The sequence below is a fragment of the Drosophila ficusphila genome, unplaced genomic scaffold, assembly GCF_018152265.1.
Source record: "Drosophila ficusphila isolate 14025-0441.05 unplaced genomic scaffold, ASM1815226v1 contig_198, whole genome shotgun sequence".
Classification (NCBI taxonomy): Eukaryota; Metazoa; Arthropoda; class Insecta; order Diptera; family Drosophilidae; genus Drosophila; species Drosophila ficusphila.
Window position 1 is genome coordinate 9701187 of NW_025064092.1, and position 19841 is coordinate 9721027.

Genomic DNA, 19841 nt, shown 5'->3' on the forward strand with positions numbered 1-19841 from the left:
GTTTTTTAAGTATTAGCTCACCGATTTTCCGCCAACAATGCAGGTGCGCTGCAATAGGCCCAAATCGCTGGTATTTCGTTTACTGCGCATTCTTCGGCTGCTGATTTTTCCTCGTTTTTGTTTTTTTTCCTCCACAATTTTCAACAATTGTACACACACATAACGAGCTGGTTTTTCACTTGTAGTTACAAATTCGGAGTATGTATGTATTCCTTTCTGGTTTGTTTGAATATTTAATCAGAACTAAGTAGAGTGCACAGCAAAAAAAATAAGATTTCGGGTGGAACAGGGAGGTTCCCTCCCCTTTATCGTTAACAATCAATCCCTTGCGAGCGAATTCAGCTTAATTTTCCACCTTTTTCTAAAACTATTCTCGTGCTGGGTTCTTGTGCTGATTTCTAATTTTTTTTCATTTGCTTTGTTATTTTTCGCTCTCAAAATTCGCGACGCACTGCCGCAGAGATGAAAACCATCACTTCCGGAGGCGCTTCAAGTACTGAGGAATGTAGTAAATACGTGCGTCGGTATTGGTGAGAATCGGTGAGTGCCCCAACCGCGTCTGTATGTGTGTTTGCGTGCCTGTGTGTGTGTGTGGTGTGCAGCTCTGCCGACGCTGACAGCGGCGTCAGCAGAACGGCGGCGACAGCAATAGAAAGAAGCCAAAGCCAAAAGCACAAGAAAGAAAGAAAAAAGCACGCTAAATAAAAGGAAAAGCGGGTGGGGGGCGGAATAAGGAACATATGGGGGAAGGGGAAAGGTCGGGTGAAGCAAGGCAAATGGGCGGCCAGAAGTGGGGAGAAATGTGAGGGAAAGGACTCTGTTAATACATTTCCCAACTTCGGTCACAAAATCTGGTTCTAATATGGGAATAACGCTGCCCAAACAACAAGCAATCACGGTGAAGAAAGAAGCACATCGAAGAAGAAGCTTAATCTTACAAAATCGCTTCATATCTAGAGTTTTAAAATCACCTTAATATAGTACTTAAGGTATGCGCTAGTCGAGCATTAAATATATTTCGTTTCAGGATACTTTAAAAAGCATGTTGTATCCTTTTTACAGGCAATTCCATATTTCCAAGCTCATTTCTTAGGAAAGTGCCAAGTGCCTCTATGTGCAACTCCAGTTTCCTCTTTTTTTTTTTGTGGCTTATGCCCTTTTGCCCACCCATTTTCCTGCATTTTCCGCCACACTTTTCCGCCCAACTGGTTCTGTCGGTTGCAAGCGCAAAGGCAACTCTGTGACACAGTTTGGAAAGCTGTAGTTGCACGTTGCACGTTGCGTGTTGCATGTTGCAGGCAAGCAGCAATCGAACCGCAATCGAACAGCAGTCAATAACGATTTAAAGTGGGGTTAGGTTGAGTTAGGTCAGCCTTTAAAAGCCGATGTACTAAAGAATACACAATCCTGAAGTTCAGAGATTAAAAGCGATTTTTAATTGGTAATGATTTGACTTCTTGGTTATTTAGTTCTGATTAAGTGCTTATCGATTAAATGGTAATTGGGTGTCAGCTGAAAGTTCGTTTTTAGATAAGGGTTTTTGGTTTGAGTTACACGTTACTTGTTGCCAGGCAATCAATATATTCTTACGTTGTGTCCAAGTCCAATCTAAGCCTAAAGTTGGGGCTAAGGTCCGATTAATATCGTCGCCACCTTTAACAGTCCCATCACTAGCCACAATCTGGAGATTTGCCACTTGTTGCTGGGCAATTCATTTAGTCAATCATCCATCTATAAAGAGCCACACATTTTCCCACCCACACACTCCTTCTAATGCATACACTCTCACTAAAACTTTTCAAGTTAAAGTCTTACACATTTTGTGTTTTCTTAGCTTTTCCTTGTTTTAGTTAATTTTTGGTAATTAATATTTACCAGCAGATTTCTGAGTATCATGTAGGCTCCCCTTTTTGGGTTTTTTTTTTGAACGGAATTCTTTTGTCTTAAGTCGGCATTTTCGGCTATTTTCCTTACTGCATTGCGTGTTTGTGTGGATGTGTGGGTGTGTGTGTGTGTTTGAGCGTGCAATATGTATGTAGGTATGTGTGTGTTGTCTGCCTGTGTGTGTCTCTGGGATCCGTTAACCCGACAACGACAAACGACAGCGAACGGAACCAACTTAAAGTGGCAACAACTTCTGGATGCGAGAAAGCCTTTCTCTCTCTCCAGGGACGCCTCTTCTTCTTCACTCTTCCTCTTCTTCCTCTTCTTCTGCCCCTTGCGAAAGAGATGGCAACAGTGGCCGTGCAAGCGAGAGGGGTCTATCTGGCTGCGGGAGGCGCGAAAGAGAGGGGTATAATAGCCTGGCTGGGTAGTTGGTGAGTTATGGACACACACAAAATAGAATCAGCGCACAATTTTTGGCTCGTGACAACGGTAACGAACGCAAAACCGAAGTGCAGTTTTCCCCCTCCGCACAACAACAACAAAAAAAAAAAACCGAGAAGAGCCGGAAAATACCAGTTAAAAATGGGGAAAAGGAGGTGGCGTTAAAAATCGAGGAAGGCAAAAAAGCGTTACAAAAACACAAACCTCTCCCACTGGCCAACAAAAAAATCTTAATAAACGGATGCAGAAAATATTGGAAAGGACTTTCATGTGAAAATCGCGGTGGGCAGGTAATGAAGAAAGGATTGCCCCAAGCCACAACAGCTGACAAAAGGCGAAGGATGCAGCAGCAGAAGATGATGAAAGGTGCAGGAGAAATGGAGAAATGGGGAAATGGAGAGGAGGTTAACGGCAGGTAAAGTGTGGGAAAGCAGGAACTGTAATTGCAGGAAAAGTAGGAGAGAAAATATAAGTTCAAAATTGAGTGAAATGCCCATACAACTGGGAGTAAAAATGAGCGAAAAAAGCCTGGCTAAAACAGCACCATATTTTCGGATAAATCTGCCAGAATTTTACCACCCTACCAGAAAATAGGTTCATCTGCTGTCCCTCCCCCCATACATGTTCGGAAAATTCAAGCCCAAAAATGGGGAAAAAAAATCATTGAAAGCTCAGGGAAAAACAGGCAGGCAATGTGGACCAGATTCCTGGACAGGAGAAGAGGACAATCTGGGTGGACCACTTCGAACCTGAAGCGAACCTCAGCAAACTCCTAAAACTCCTAAAACTCATAAGTCGATATAAGCTTCTTAACACAACCCTTTCTCCACATTTTCGACAGACATTTGAGTGTTAAGGCTCTGGCAAAGTCAATTGGTGTCCAAGAATTTTAGACAGGCTGCCAGGAAAACGATGACAATGGACCTCGAAGACCGGAATTAAAAAAGGGTAAAATACAAAATTTGGCAAATGTTATATAGAGTTAAGATTGAAAATACCTATTGCACAAATAAAATTTCAAAATTAATTTTTATGAAGTGGTCAAAAGCGATTACGCCAACAAAGTAGCGATGTTTATTATACTTTTGCACTTTATACTGGGACATCAAGGACCTGGTACATAAATCGCTATATATTTGGGGATATATACAAACGTATATATATATATATATATATATACATGCAGATGGGACGCTGGTCCAGTGTTGCCGTGATATTAACACAAAGGCAAAACCCAAAAAGCGACGACAAACAAAACCAGCCAACCGAAGTGGAGTTGCGCTCGTCATATCGTCATCGTAGCCATCGTGTTAATGGGTTGGCGGCTGCCGAAAATTTTCCACGATTTTCCACCAATCCTCCAACGATTTCCCACCCCCACCCCCATCACCACCACCCCCACATTCCGCATCCCGCATCCCGCATCCCAATTTTCCCCACCCTTCCCCACCATTTTCCGCCTAGAAATTCCTGATTGAGGACCATCGTCGTTGCTTGTTCCTTGAGCTTCTCATGTCCAAGTGTGTTTCTCTGTGTGGGTGAGAGTGTGTTAGTGTGTGTGCAGCGCGCGCATCCTGCACTCATGCAATTCACGCATCCCGCACACACACCCACGCCAGGACATACAAACACACGGACACAAAACAAACGCACACAGGTACGCAGATAGTAAGGACCAGAGTGTTCCAACGCTTCAATAGTTTGGTCATACAGCCAAGCTCAAAATAATAGTGACACTTCGAAAGCGAACATTAATAAAGCTTTCAAAATAATTTGATAAATATAGAAATTTTTCTAGAGGAACTTATACAGTTAAATAATATTAAAAAGTGTTGTTTTGTATTTTAGTATCACTAATCTTAGTTTTCATCTAACATGTCACTGTTCGGGTATCACTATTATTGTGACCTCAATTGCTAAATGGCGCGCCATGGTGGAGAATTGTGATTTCTGGGTTAGAGCAAATATGAGATGGCACTGGGTGCCACGCCCCCTTTTCCCCATCAAACAATTATGGATACTTCACTTATTAGCCAAACTCTCGATGTATGTGAGTGTTGCCAATTTGCTGCTGGCCCGCTCGTCTTCTCCCTCCCCTTCTTCCCCCTTCTCTCTCTCTCTTTCTCTTGCTCTTCCTCTTCTCTTTCTCTGATTTGGGTCTAGAACAAAAGATTTTGACCAAGAGGAATTATGAGGAGTTACCCAACATCGTGTGTTGCCTGGGAATCGAGTGATTATGTGATTCCCCCGTTTGGCTGTGTTACGTGAGTAATTCCCAATGCCCACCTAAGGGATGCGGATGCCGCCGGCTTCAAAGGGTTAAGATTGGGCTGCGGCGGGGTTCAGGGTTAAAGGCAGAAAATTGGATCACAGACGTTGTGGGTTAATGCTCGTGTTTCATCGGTCATCCTAAATGAGAGACGAATAGGTTGGTTGTAAGGTGGTTGGGGTTATGCCAGGTAATTTTCCAACCTGTTTAAGTCTTTATTGTTGATCCAAATTAAGTGTTAATCAGAGAACCAATAAAGGCATTAGCTTTGAATATTTTGTATTTGTATTTGTTAAATAAGTAGTCTTTCAAAAGGCAATAAGAGCTTAGTTAACCCATTGCTCAAAGTATTTTTGTTTTACGAACGGTTCGGTCCTGCAGTTAAATAACTTTGTAAAATTCTATTCACTTGGAATTATCCCCTATTTTGGGGCTGCATGAAAAAATGTTGCAAAATCGGCGATGGACTGCAAGGTTTTGATTTATGTATACCCGAAAACTAAACTGAGCACTTGGGGAGGGACGGGGGGTCAAAGGGGGTCCACAAATCAAAGTGCCCCACGGGGGCAGCGGGGGCTTATACGAACAGGAGGACGAGGAGGGGAAGGGGGAGGGGAAGAGGGAGGGGTATGTGGGGGAGGTTGTGGGGCGGAGGGAGATTTTCTAGGGCGAGGCATTGCCACCGTCAGCTCGTCATCATGGTTGTTTGGTTGCATTTGGCTAACAAAAACGGGGGAAGGGGGAGGGGAGTGGAAAATTCCAAGGGGGTTGGGTTGGGAAAATCAGAGGGAGCGGGGAGGGGGGAGGGGGGTTTTCTCTGTATGTAATAGACACAAAACCGAGCTCTGAGGCTGTTCAAAAAGCCCTGTGTTGAGTTCTGAGCCCCTTTTGTTGTTGCAGGTTGTTGTTGTTGCAGGTTGTTGTTGGTGTTGCTGCTGCAGGTTGCTAGCTGCTATTGCTATTGCTGTTGTTGTCATTGCTGTTGCTGTTGCAGTTGCAGCAGTTGACTGTTGCCTGGAAGTGGGAAAACTAAACTACAACAGCAACAAAACATTTTGCTAAATACACACTGGAAATGGCAGTCTCCACTTTCCACCTCCATCTCTCCAGCTCTCTCTCTCTCTCCCTCTCGCTCTTCCCCTCTCTCTGTCTCTGTCTTTCGCTTACTACGGCCCTCTCTTTTTCTGCCACAGATGCTGCTGCATGTTTCACATTGGAAAACTAAGCCCGCCGCCATGAAAAGTGAGAAGGTGGAAAATTCGGAAGGGAGCCAAAAACGAGCTCTCTTCCCAGCAGCTCTTATTCAATTTTCAGCGAAACACAAACACAAAAAAAAAACGAACTTAAAGAAGTGACAAAAACAACAACCAGAGTTGGACAGGATTTTGGCGAAAAAAAACCCTAGGGAATACAGAATAGATACGAGAAGAAAAAGAGGAAAGCAAAAAGGTGATAACATGGGAAAAGTAATTCCTCCGTGTTCCCGAATAATCAGTTCCTTCTATTTCTATTTCATTGCCATGGAGTACACTTCTTACCAATCCGTAAAAATCAATCGCCAAATGCTTGGTTTTCAAGAAAACACGGAAACTCACCTGCAAGAAAGATAAACAGAGAAATTTCAGTTGGAGGAAATAGTTGGCATGTAACAAATCAGCTTAAACAAATATTTAAACACTACGACGACAATTAATTCCTGCATTTTTATACCCTTGCAGAGGGTATATATGAATACATATATATTTTTGTTCAGAATAACGATCTGAATCGAACTAGAATGTTGTCCGATTTTGGATTGGTATACCTTAAAATGCTTGTGACATACTCCCCTAAAAACTGCATCATTAGTTTTGTTTCAATTTTTTGATCGATTTTTCATATTTTTATAATGTTATCCCACGTCAAAAATCCGGAAAATGGCTTTCTCGGAAAATGGCCTAAAACCAGCACTCGAAAGCCCATAACTTTCCTTGATTGCGGATGACTGCAAGGGTATTTTAGCTTCGGCTTCGCTAAGTTCCTCTCTTGTTTCATTACATTTTAATACCACAATTTCAAATACAAGTCTAAAAGTTCGTTAAAAAATCTTTAAAATATTTTTCGATGGTATTGTTACTATTGCGAGGAGATAAATTAAATTGTATCTGAAAGTTGAAAACCAACTTTGAGTATTGTGTTTTTTTTTGTTGTACATTTTTTTCCAGATGAACAATGCGAAACTTCGACTTGGGGAGGGAATGGCATCGAGATGGCGGAGGAGGGAGCGAGAGGGGCAGAGGAGGCAGAGGTGAGACAGATGACGACGACGACAGATGGTCAAGAGGAATGTATCTGTATCTGTATCTGTATCTGTGGCTGTATCTGCATCTGTATCTGTATCTGCATTTGCGGCTGGTGCCTCCGGTTCGCGCATATGTGTGTGTTTGTCCGTTGGTATCTACAACATAACACAAATCAAAACTTGGCTGAAACTGCAGGCGGAGGCTGGCGATGTTGTTGCTGCTGCAGCTTGCCCCATCGACAGCAGCAGCAGCAACAGCAACAGCAACAGCAAACAGCAACAACAATAACAACAACTAAACTTAACTGAACTGAACTGAAGGCTGTGAGGCACATACATAACTAATAGATACATAAAGCCGTATCTTTTGGGTGAATGAACTGTAATGAGAATGTGGAACCTAGGCAACAACAACAACCAGCCAGCCAGCCAGCCAGCCAACAGCCACCAGCCAGAAGCAACTAGCAACCAGCAACCAGCAACAAGCAACCAGCAAGCAGCAACGACAGCGGCAACCAGCGATGTTGTCGTCGTCTCAGCCGCAGCAGCAGCAACAGCAACACAACAACATTAGCCCATTGGAGATGTTGAAAATCGCAACGCAAAGTGCGCAATCTAACGTATGTTGCTGTTGTTGTTGTTGCTTGATGCTCTTTTTTTGTGCTGTGGCGCCTCTGATGTTCCTAATGTTGCTGTTGTTGCTGCTGTTATTGCTGCTGTTGTTGCTGCTGTTGCTATTGCTGTTGTTGTTGCTGTTGTTGCTGCTGTTCTGTTTCTTTTTGTGGTCAATTCAACTACTGATGCTCATAATGTTGTTGCAGCATTGCCTTTTGTTGCTGCCACTGATGCTCCCAATGCCATTGCGTTTGCTATTGATCTTATTTTCCATTTTGTTGTTACCACTGTCGCTAATACTACTAACTATTGCTAACTATATTACAAACTATAGCTAACGCACTTATTTTTCGTAACTCTTCAGTTTCTGCTGCTTCTTTTCTGGGTGTTTCTGCTGTTTTTTATGGCGTTGATGCTGTTTTTGTTGTTGTGGCCGATGTTGCTATACGGCAACCGAAAACTGACCAACGCAACACAGACGACAAAACAGGCCATTGGCCAATGAGCAACCACAGGGCAGCAAAAAAAAAAAAGGAGGCAGCACAACAGCAACACAGCAACATCACCAGGGACAGCAGCAACATCACCAGGGACAGCAGCAACATTAGACCCCAACGATAGCAACACTGAGCCAACTGAACTGAATCCAACTGAAATAAGTGAAGGGTTGCACCTGACCACAGAGTTTCGATTGTTGGGTCGATTTTCTTGATATTTTTATGATACAGTTCGAAAAATTGTCAAAAACGCGCTTTTGAAAGCCCATAACTTTTCTAAATGATATCCGATTTTGGATTGTTGTACCTCAAAATTATTGTGATGACGTTCTCTAAGAAACTGCATCCTTAGTTCAGTTTCGAATGTTGGGTAAATTTTCTTGAGATTTTCACCAAAGATTTAGAGTTGAAATTCGAATTCCGTAAACACAACAGGGATAAAGACTTTTCTGAACTTGAATAGTATTTCTTCCGTAGGATTGTGTGTTGGCAGGGTTCATTACCATCATAACCAGTAGCTTGCTTTATTGGGTCTGCACTTTAGACACCCGAAAATCCAGGGCAGTGCACCTTGAATTGGCACCTTCTCCCAAAAATACCAAAAACTTTTCGCAAACCAAATATAGCAGGCGTGGCACACACACACACACACGCATATAGGCAAAACACAACAAAAAATACACACAGCAAAGGACAAGGAGGAGAGCACATAGAAAAGGCAGAAAAATAGGGATAAATAACGGTGAAGGAAGGGATAGAAAGTAAAAAGAAGGAGAGTTTAAAAAACCAGGAAAATGTGCAAGGGTTATGAAATTCCACACTCACTCTCTCAATTATTTAACATATTGCACAAAAGCACGCAACATCGGAAAATGCTGCAAAACGGAGGGCAGGAAGGTGATATGCAGAGCAGAGGGTAAAGGGTAAAGGGTAAAGGGCAAAGGGCAAAACGCAAGGATAATACGAGGCGGGTCTCCAAAAAGGTAAGGAGACGGACAGTTGCACTGCAAAGTGCAAAAGTTTCACAACAAAATTGAATTTTTAATTTGCTTTGCACACAAAGAAAATGAAGGGGGAAAACACAAAGGAAAATAAGTAAGAGAAAGTTGCAAAAGTTGAAATAGTACATGAAGAACAGATGGTATATAAATATGTATATAGTGCACACAAAAACGTTTAATGTAAGTAAAATCGTTGAAAGGTATACACTTAAACAAATGAGTTTTTTTTTGCCAAACCATTTGAAAAAATGTTGGCAATATTGACTGTCATATATGGATAAACTCTTTATAAAATTCCTAATCCAACTGCATTTAAACCTAAATTAGTCATTAAACAAGAAAGGAAGCTAGCTTCGGCAAGCCGAAGCTTATATACCCTTGCAGTCATCAAATATGTCGAACAAAATGCATAAAGGTTTAACAACATCGAAGCTAAGACGATTTTTCTATTCATTTTCCATATTTTCGACTATAGATCATATGGTAGCTATATGATATAGTTGTCCGATTTTTATCAAATTTAATTCGTAATTCAAGAGTCGTAAAAAAACTCTATATTCCAAAAATCATACTTGTCTGATGAAAAACAACGATGTTATCATTTTATTTATAAACAAATCTATATAGTTTTTTTCGATCTTTCCTATGGCAGCTATAAGATATAGTTGTCCGATTTTTATGAAACTTTTTTTTCAATATAAGGGTTGTTAAAAAACTTGATGTTCAAAAAATCAAGCTCGTGGGATAGAAAACAACGATGCTATCAATTTATTTCCATTAATTCTATATATATTTTTCGATCTCTCCTATGGCAGCTATACGATAGAGTTATCCGATTTTGTTCAAATTTAATCCAAAATTCAATAACAGTTAGAAAACGCCATCTTGAAGAATTCAAGTCGATCTGATCAAAAACAACAGAGTGAGAATTTTTTATTTCATTCTCTTGTATTGGAGCTATCCGATATAGTCGGCCGATCCGGCCCGTTCCGACTTATATACTGCGTGCAACAACTACACAACTTTTGGGAAAGTTTCAGCACGATAGCTTTAAAACTGAGAGACTAGTTTGCGCGGAAACGGACAGACGGACAGACGGACAGACGGACAGACGGACAGACGTACAGACGGATTTCGATTCTGCTCGTGATGCTGATCAAGAATATATATACTTTATGGGGTCTGAGGTGTCTCCTTCACTGCGTTGCAAACTTCTGACTGAAATTATAATACCCTTTTGCTCTGCAAGGGTATAAAAAAAGCCAACAATTGAAAAAAATGTTCCCCCAAAATGAACTAAACAGTGATTGCGATCATCAGTCAACATCTTCAGCTTTCAAAAACATCGTTAAACTATGGGTACGTTATTGCAAATCATACAGCCACAACCCTTAACCGATTTTCTTTAAAAAAATTTTGAAAATAGAAGAGGACCAGCTTAAATCGAACAGGAATTGGTTTAATTCCTTGAAATGAATTAACCTATTTTAGACGGCTAATCAAGTTTCGGCAAGCTTTTACGCAAGCCCACCCAATAAGTATGCTCCAAAAAAGGGAGCGAAATCAGGGAAAGCTTGTCGCGGAAAAGTGAAAGAAGGAAATGCGATTGGGGGAAAACTAACAAGGAGCTGAGCTGCCGATACATGGCGGATACACAGATACACAGAGGCATAGATGTGATGCTCTATGTGCAACGAGAGCCGCCGTTGCCTTTGCCGCCGCCACCAGATACATATGTATATGTATACCGCTATTCCCCGTACATCTGCATCTGCATCCGCATCCGCATCTGGAGCCGAGAGTCTGTATCTGTATCTGTATATCTGCATCTGTAGCCGCGGCCCGAAAGAGCCAGAGAGATCGGGCGAAAGCGGGGCTTATAACTATGTGCAAAGTGCCGGGGAAATGGAATAGCCTGGGCAATGTTTCGATGCTTTCGACCGACCCCGCACCTATGAGTGCCGCCCACTACTATTCATCCATCCCAGCCATCCCAGCCATCCAAGCCTCCCGTCCCGTGCCGTCCCGTCCCGTGCCGTCGTTCTAAGTTCTCTGTGCTCTCGAAACTAACTGGTTGCCACTGGAGGCATCCGGCTGAAATGCGTCGAGTTGCGTTGCCATGCAGCCGGCGAACAACCGAGCCACCAAACCACCCGGCCGCAGTGCCATCCACCCACTAAGCCACCCACTAGACCGCACACACTCACACACACCACACACACACAAACACACACAAGGCTGTGCAGGACACCCGGAGATGAGCGCGTGAGATGTGACAGAAGCTGAAAACATTGATAAAAACACCAGCACACACGAAAGACACAATTCAAAGTGCACACCTTTAAACCATTATACACTATCAGAAGAAATATGACAAAACAGAATAGGTTGAAAAGTAGGGAACTAATAGGTAAATTAATCATCTATTTCATCAAATACATTAGTATATAAATATACTTATATACTTATACAATGTAAGTTAAAGTCAGAACAAGAAAAAGAACAAAAGTTGTCATGCACATTCTTGTCGATATCGTGGGAAGTTCTGTATAACAGATGCCCAGAAGCCCCTTGACCAATATAACACTTACATATGCCTTCCAAAAACATTCCAGCATGACAATGATAACCATTTAACAATAAATACCCCCAAAAACCGCAACTAACCTCTCGAAAACCGCTCGGCACCACAGTGAAGCCTCGCTGGCATCAGCCCTAATCCGCTAATTTTCAATTGCCAAATCCATGCAAATCGTAATCTCCGCACCGTGAATATGGGTATATGTGTGTGTGTATATGCGTCAGTGTTTCGGGGGGTCTTATAACTGGCAAATGTTGGGCAAACATTGAAGAGACCACAGAGTTATACATACAGAATGTGTGACAGGGACGAGGGAAGTTCTTGAAGTTCTCATAAAGCTTAGGTTGGCCAGACCTTTGTATCCAAAAATAAACATTTCCGGATCAAAACGTAGCTTTATTAATAAGGATTAACCGGATTTTTTAAACACATTGTAATAAGTTTATACTTTCAGCTATTGTTTTCAAAAAAGAAAATAAAGGAGCACAAGTTTGCGAGCCACCCTCGCCTCATTATAAATGTGTGCTGCTGAGTGTGTGCCCACACATGTATGTGGGTGTGTGTACATCCTTTATAAGCAAACAAAATGCAATTATATAAATATGTATAATACGCTGGCCAACGATTCTCATTATACAAAAGCCACACTTACACATATACTCCGCCTGAATTATGGCACTGCGAATGTGTGCGTTGAGCTGCATATACTTAACGCATATTATATTAGTTCCTGGTCTATATGGCAGCGCTTCGATTTATGTATATGTATAATATATACCTCTAATTATTGCTGGCAGCTTCTAATCTGATCGCAAATGCATTAGTCCCCTCCTCACCACCCGAACATGCAAATTAACCAAATTTAAAAGTCAAATATGTTTTGGCAAAAAGGTATAACAAATTACACGGCAATTTTGCAGCCACATTTAGTATATTAATTGAGTGCCACTAAGGCGGTTTATGCAACTAAAAAATGGTACCACATTTAAGATTTAATCGTCTAATGAGCTTAAATGAGCTTTGTCTTCTATTTGATTAATATTAGCATGAACAACACAATGTATACTTAACATAAAATAAATAATACATTGCATTAGTTGCGCATACGCCCCGTGTGCAACGAGGACATATTATTATTATTATACATAAGACCCAGTTCGAAACTCCTTTCGTCCGCTTCCTCTCTCCTGGGACCTTTTCACAAATTCCCCACTAAAATTAATTTACATATTCGTGTTTTTATATGGCACACATGCCGTATGCGTAATATTAATAGTAGGGGCTCAACGAAAAGGGTGTATATTGCATTACATTTACAAGTATCGCCCCACTAGAGGACGCTTTTTCCTCATTCAAGGCTAACAAATTGTTGCATTTTTCACATCACCACCACGCCACCTAGCGGCGCATTGCTGGATTGCCCCTTAGCGTGTGAAACAGTTAAATAAATTTAAAAAAAAAAATATAACCGAAATGAAAGAAAAAACTGCAAAAACAGAAAGGATAACAAAGACGTGTGTGACTGCTGGAAAAGTGGCAGGAAAAAATGAGAAAAATAGGGAAAATAAGGCTAAGGGTGTTATGCGTGGGCAGCACCGCCCCTTCAGCATCCTCCTCTCCACCCAGCTAACGCCCACTCGAAGTACATATATAAAAGCGAAACATGCTGAAAATGCTTACATAAGCACGAAGAGGAGACTCTCAAGGGGGGCGCGTAGAAAAAAGGGGGTTTACGAGGTGGTGCTTTTGCGCACCACCCAACCCATGCCAAATAAAAAATTTCTTCCAGTGTATATGTGAGCTGCATACATTAACAACAACAAAAGCATTGCAAAAGCCACCGTAAATATTGAAAAATTCCATATCCGTTGTGATATGAACTCATACAAAAACAAAAAAACGGCAGATGGCGGCACCTATGGGTGAACCGAAAGCCTCCCTCTTGAAATCCACCGAAAACCCCCTAAGACCCCCGAAATTCTCTCTATAAAACAACCCATCCCACGCTCCTCTTATCTCCTTTATATCAGCACAAGAAAAAGAGAGAATAAATAAAATAAACCGAGCAAAAATATACATATAAACACATACATATGTATATACATACGTACATACATATATCGTATTGTCCTCTAGGGGGCGCCAGTGAGCCGCATTTGTCGTCGCCTTTTGTGGGCATCAAAAGCCTAAAATCTTCCGAAACCCCCAACCCATTTCTAGGATACATATCCCCCATTTTTAGTCCACCAAAGCTCGTAAAACCAATTTTACTAGGGACGAGACATTTTTCCTGATTACAAAACATACTTATTTACAAGTCGTATACGTAATACTTCAGCTATACCAGCTAATTTAATTTAAAATACACTATTCTAAATGCTTTAAAAATATTTCAAGTTAAGCTGACTTAAAAACTGTCATATTAATGGTCCCTTTCTGTTGGTATTAGGAAATATATTTTTGGAACAAAATAAAATCTATTAAACTAGTTAACAAAACTATTTTACGTGTTTTAGTTACTTCCTATTTGAGGTATTTTAAATCATCTCCAAATTTTAAACACCTTAATTTGACCCACATTCTGAAATTAAATCTCAAGCTGAACAGAAAACTGCCAACTGGTTTTCATTTCATTTTTCCCAGCTCTCCTTAATTTTCCAGCATTTATTTTGCATTTTTGTTGCAGGCTTGAACCCGGTCCCTAGTTTTCTCGCCCTTTCTCTCGCTCTGTTTAGCCAACTTCTGTTAAGTAACAGTCATTTTGGAGAGACGTGTCGTTAACAGCTCAACCAGAGGAAAAAAGCACTTTTTGCATTTTAGGTCAGGTCGCAGTCGCAAAATCTATGCAGCAGCAGCGACGCATGACTAGTTTTTTGCCTTTCCCCCATCCCCTCCCCTTCTTTTCCTCTTCTTCTTCTTCTCCTACTCCTTTCTCCGCTTCTTTTTCCTCCTCTTCCCACAGACCTCTTCATTGGCGTTTTCTTCTGTCGTCGTGAGCTGGCAGCGTATAATTTTCATGGAAAGTTCATTGAACCTGCGAATTTTTTTTTGCCTTCTTTTTCTACTACTAGTTTTTTTTGTATTGTATTTGTATTTTTTTCGTTGGGAAGTCGAGGCATTAAGTGGCCAAATAAGTAGAAGCAGCCAAAAAGGGGAAGCTAGACAAAAGAGAAATTAGGTTTTCTAGTTGGGCCGCTCAAACATTGCGAATTTATTCAGTTTCTTTGGTGCCAGCAAAAAAAACATTTTTTAAATAATTTTTAATGTTTTGGGTAATGTTTAATGTTTAATGGGTTCTGTTAAATTTTCTTTGAATAGGCAGTTTTATTCCTTTATATTTCTTACTATTTCCTTATATTTTTCTTGACAATTTTTCTTTTCATTTTCGCAGGTCTCTTTTGACTTTATGGACTAACCTTAAAACGGCTCATTTTCCGTTGTTTTACCACGGGCATCTCGGCTGTTTTCCTTTCTCTTTTCCTCCCCTCTCCTTTGTGGGTTATCCTTTGATTTTGTTTGCTGTTTTTATTGGTCTTTACTTTCTTTTTAACTTGATTTCACTTAGGTTTGCTATTAATATTAGTTTAATCAACAACAATATTTGTATTTTACCAGCGTCAAGTTCGATTTTCTTGTTTTTATATTTTGTTAGGGATTTTAAATAATTTTGTTTGTAATTTTTAATCCTTTTTAAACATATTATATAATTTATGGGATTTTATTCGGTTTTTCGCTTTCATTATCGCTTATTTTGATCTTTATTTATTAAAAAAATTCGGAAATATTTTTCACTTCACCGCACCAAAAAAATCATTTAAAAAAATTTGAATGAAATTGTTTCTTCGCAATGATTTCTCCGCTCTCTCGCTCTTTCAGTCGCGCCGATGACAACAACAAGCGCCGGTGCGATAACGATAACGATAGCAGCAGCGGCAACAGCGACGCAAGCCGCGAATGTGCAACGCCAACTGAAACTGAAACTCCATTGAGGCGTGGAAATGTATGGAAAAGTGCGCTCCGCTGGGAAACCGCTTTTCCAGCTTCACTCTTTCGCTTCGTTCTTATCTGCGTGTACGTTTTGCTGTCTTTTTCTGCCGTGCTTTTTCGTGCAACTTCTTCTCTTTGCGACTTCTGCAATTTGCAACTGACTCTGCCGGCGTCGCTGTTTTTCCTGTGCTTTCTCTGGCTCCTCTTCTTTCCTTTCTCATTTTATTTTCCCTGTTCTGCGTCGACTGCGGCAGTGGCAGCGACGTCGGCCGAGGTAGCTAGATTTCGCGGATGCTGCCACCGAAATGTTGGTGTTTTTCCATTTCAAAAGATAATCCTTGCACTTTTAGCTGGCTTTATACAAATAAAATATACGTAGTAGATATGTAGTTTGTTTGTAATACAAGCAATCGACAAAATTTATTTATAAAGTTTTGGCTGCAGGCACCTAAGGGAACTTGGCGGTGTTTATAATCACAATAATTAATGTTTACCCTTCAAAAGTGTTACACCACTTTTTTTATTAGGAATTTTCCTTGTCAATTTATTTATAATGTTTTGGTTGCAGGCACCTGAAGGCACGTGGAAGTTTAAAATCTCAAATATCAATAGAGACTGGTATATTTGTTTACCTTGAAAGAGTTTTTACTAGCTTTGATTTCTTTTATTCAATCAATAAAATTGATGTCAGACACACTCTTTATTACAAATGTTTATAAAAAGATCGTTAATTTTACCACTACAGTGGCGAAATAATTGCAATAATAAACTGATTAACCACAAACACTTGAGTGTGTGGCAAAGACGACAAACAGAAAACCACAAGAAACCCGGCAGAGGGAAAGAGAGAGGATAAAACTGAGAGGGAAATAACTAAAGTGGGTGAGCCAATTTATAGCCAAAGTTTCGGTTGGCATGGCAATTACACACATTCAGTGAAGTTTTAACAATCAAAAATATGCATATTTAAATGTATTAATATTATAAACATAATATAATATTGGTGCGATAAATCATCTATAAAATTGTTTAATTAAGATATAAAATATTTAAAATTTTATTTGGCTTATTTTTTTAAAATTTATTTTACATATGTATGTAAAAAAACAGGAGCAGCAGCGACGTCGAAGCCGGCAGAGCGAACAGCGCCCGACCTACGACATTAACAGAAAGAGAGACCGAGAGAAAGAGCGCGAAAGAGAGAAAATAGGAAGCTGAACAGAGTGAGAGAGATAGCCGGCAAAACGTCACTGTTAATAACATGCGGAAGTTTGCTGTTATTGTCAAACTCTGCTGGCATCGCAAAATATATTCAAATAAGACGTTATAAATATTATTTAAAACATTTTTAGAACAAAATATTTTAGATATGTCTTCGATTTTTAGCAACTTAACAGAAGTTATGATATACACTTTCAAGCACTTTCTCAATTTTATTTACCTTTTTTCGCTAATTCTTCTGTCACTGAACGTTGTTGCTTATCAGCTGTTCTTTTATTTGCACGTTCATTCCATTACACACGAAGTAAATGGAACGTGGCAAAATGCAAAAAGAGAAGAGCCACCCACCAAAAAAAAAAAAAAAAAACCAAATACCCCAGCAATTGGGGAGGGGGCTGTATTTTTGGGTGGCAAGTGGGTGGTGTATGGGCATTCTGGGTGCCTTTCAGGTGGGTGGTGCAAATATGCCTATGTGTACGTTGTCTTCGTCCTATGTACTTTTATGTACTACGAGTGCCATGCATTTATGTATGTATTGGCTGTATTTGCCAAAAGTGTGTGTGTGTGACGAGATGTTGACAACAACAACAGCAAGATGAGGGTCATATGTATGTACATTTGTGGTAGTGCTGCGATTAAGCCTTACACTGTCAAGAGTTTTGGCAGCCTGAAATCGTTCATCATATTTTATTACTCTCAACATTTATTTTTTAATTTAGTAGTTCATTCAATGTACATTTTCAGTATATAAACAATAGAAACTTAACCCTTTAACCACCAGTTGAAAATGTTTTACTTTGAAGGTAAGCAAATTAAAGGTAATTTTTTTTTGTGTATGTACCAGCAAAGACAAGCTCAGAAGTGGGTGGAAAATGGTGGGGCGAAGTTGGAAAATAAGCCCTGACTATAGAGACCCACCTTGTCCCCTTTACACTCCCATACACACACACACTCTCAAATATGTACTTTTCATGTGCTGAACTCATCTCCTCATTTTCCCCGCAATTTCCCCCATTTTCCTCTCTATTTCCCCACATTTTTCTCGTTCTCCCTTTTGCCAATGCTAATTTATTTTCGCTTTTTCCACATTTTCATACCTCTTCTTGCGCTTCAACAAAGCGGCACAAAGCCAAGAAAGAAGTGCAAAAATAAAGATGGAAAACATCAAGGGGGAAAAAACTTCGGAAAAGCATCTGCAGCAACAACAACTGCATCTGCATGTGCATCTCGACGAAACAACAAAAGTTCCAAAGTGCAATAACCGTTTGCCATTAACCCTTCGATGGCCCCGGGGGTCAGCCCATTGACAGCCAATCGCAGCGATCTAACTATACACAGCAAGAAAAATATAGTATTTCCAATTCAGTACAGATGGTATTTTATCTTTAAAATTTTGTGATTTTTTTTAGTGTAAATAATAAATAAATTTCCGCACTTACCCTAACTCCTATGAATCGAGCCTCCAAAAGCTCCTGTTTTCGTGGATTTAGCGACGTTTGAAATTGATCCATTATAGATAGGTCTATGATTATCTTTGATACGAATTGTGTTTTAAATACTCAGATAAAATAGTATTATCTGATTTTTGTGAGGTCTTTGTAATCGTCCTTGAATGTTTTACATATTTAACATTGTCGTGATGATTTTAAAATCGATTGCATTTGTCGACAATAAAAGCGACAAAAATTGTCAGAGCCAAGGCAACATAATGAAAATTCATCTGAAAAATATTAATAAATAACACTTTAAAATCGTTATTATTAAATATTTCACACACACTGTGTGGCTAATAAAAACCTTATCTAAAGGCATTTCCTCTTATCAACAACATTTAGATTTATTAATAGCGCCAAACAAAAAAGAACCAAAAATAATGGCCGGTAAATCTGTTATCAAACCGTGTTTCAGAAATCATTTTATAAAATATTAAAAAAAAAAAAAATAATAAATATAAGATTAATTTTGCCATTATCAAATATAGCCCGCCTAAGGGTTAACCTCCCCAAGCTGAAATCCCAATAGGTTTGGTTCGAATCTTCTTCTTTCCCATCTTCTTAATTTTGTTGTTGCTTTTGCCTGCGCTTTTGAGATCGGCATCTCAAATCTCCAATTGGAGTGAGCCTTTTTGTTTTATTTTTCATTTGAGCACACAAGAAGAAAATACAAATCAAAAAGGAAGACTCGATAGAGGAAGAAAGGAAGATAAAAACCAAACAAGACCTATTAATTTAAATATATATGCAGACGTACATATAGGCACGCCTCTAACTGCCCCTTAAACACACATACATTCTTAAATATGTACGTACGTACATTTTGTTGCCTTTTGATTTTACCGGTATTTATTTCGTTTTTATTTTTTTGTTTTTACAAGTGTATTTTTTTGGTTTTATTCTTGGTGAGATAGAATCGCCGGCTGGGAAAAGTAAAGTTCCCAAAAAAAATTGCTTTGCAACAACAACAATAACATTAGGAGACTTTTCACTTGACTGTCGGTGTCTCGCTCGCACTCGCCGACTTCGCTTCGCTTTTCGTTTTCTTTTATTTGCTTTTCGTTTTTTTTGTCGCTTTGCAAAACGCTGCGAGGTTAAGTTGGCGAATTCTGCGAATTGGCAATTTGTACGGCTTTTCCGCTTTTTACACAGCCACTGCCGGCACTCGGGGGTTAAGGGCCTATCGCCATTATCCGTAATTGTGTTTACTTCGGTTTTCCACAGCCGATTTTCGTCTATTTTGTCACAGTAAAAAAATATTCACAATATTCACACGAACGCACACATCTTCACACGTAGAAATGTGCTAAAAAATTCGCTCAGCTGGTATATGGCAGTATACTGCAGTTTATTTACAAAAAAATACCGAAATACCGCCCTCTGGCGGCGTCTTGTCAAAATAACATGCGCGCTAAAATTCACAAAAGTGAATGTTAAATTAACAGCTGTGGTAGCAGTGGTGGTAATTATAATTTTAATCAGTTCGTTCTGTAGAAGGGAAAGTATCAGAATAACACAAGCAACTATATAGGAAAGCACTTGCTACAAAAACTTAAACAAAAAATAGA

General features: G+C 39.8%; 1 protein-coding gene across 2 annotated transcripts in view; it reads right to left on the bottom strand.

Annotated features, from left to right (window-relative positions):
• The window catches only part of LOC108091303 (serine/threonine-protein kinase tousled-like 1), a 63835-nt gene extending 44255 nt beyond the window's left edge, over positions 1–19580 (bottom strand). Inside the window, exons 1-2 of one of the 2 annotated variants that reach the window (XM_043207496.1) lie at positions 19094–19580; positions 18220–18500 (exon numbers count right to left, since the gene is read on the bottom strand). In XM_043207496.1, the coding sequence (XP_043063431.1) occupies positions 18220–18291 (72 nt within the window). In that variant the 5' untranslated portion in view covers positions 18292–18500; positions 19094–19580. Of the gene's footprint in view, positions 1–21; positions 497–18219; positions 18501–19093 lie in introns of those variants that run through there. The other variant, XM_017190426.2, reaches the window with a different exon arrangement.
• Positions 19581–19841: the final 261 nt, after the last annotated feature.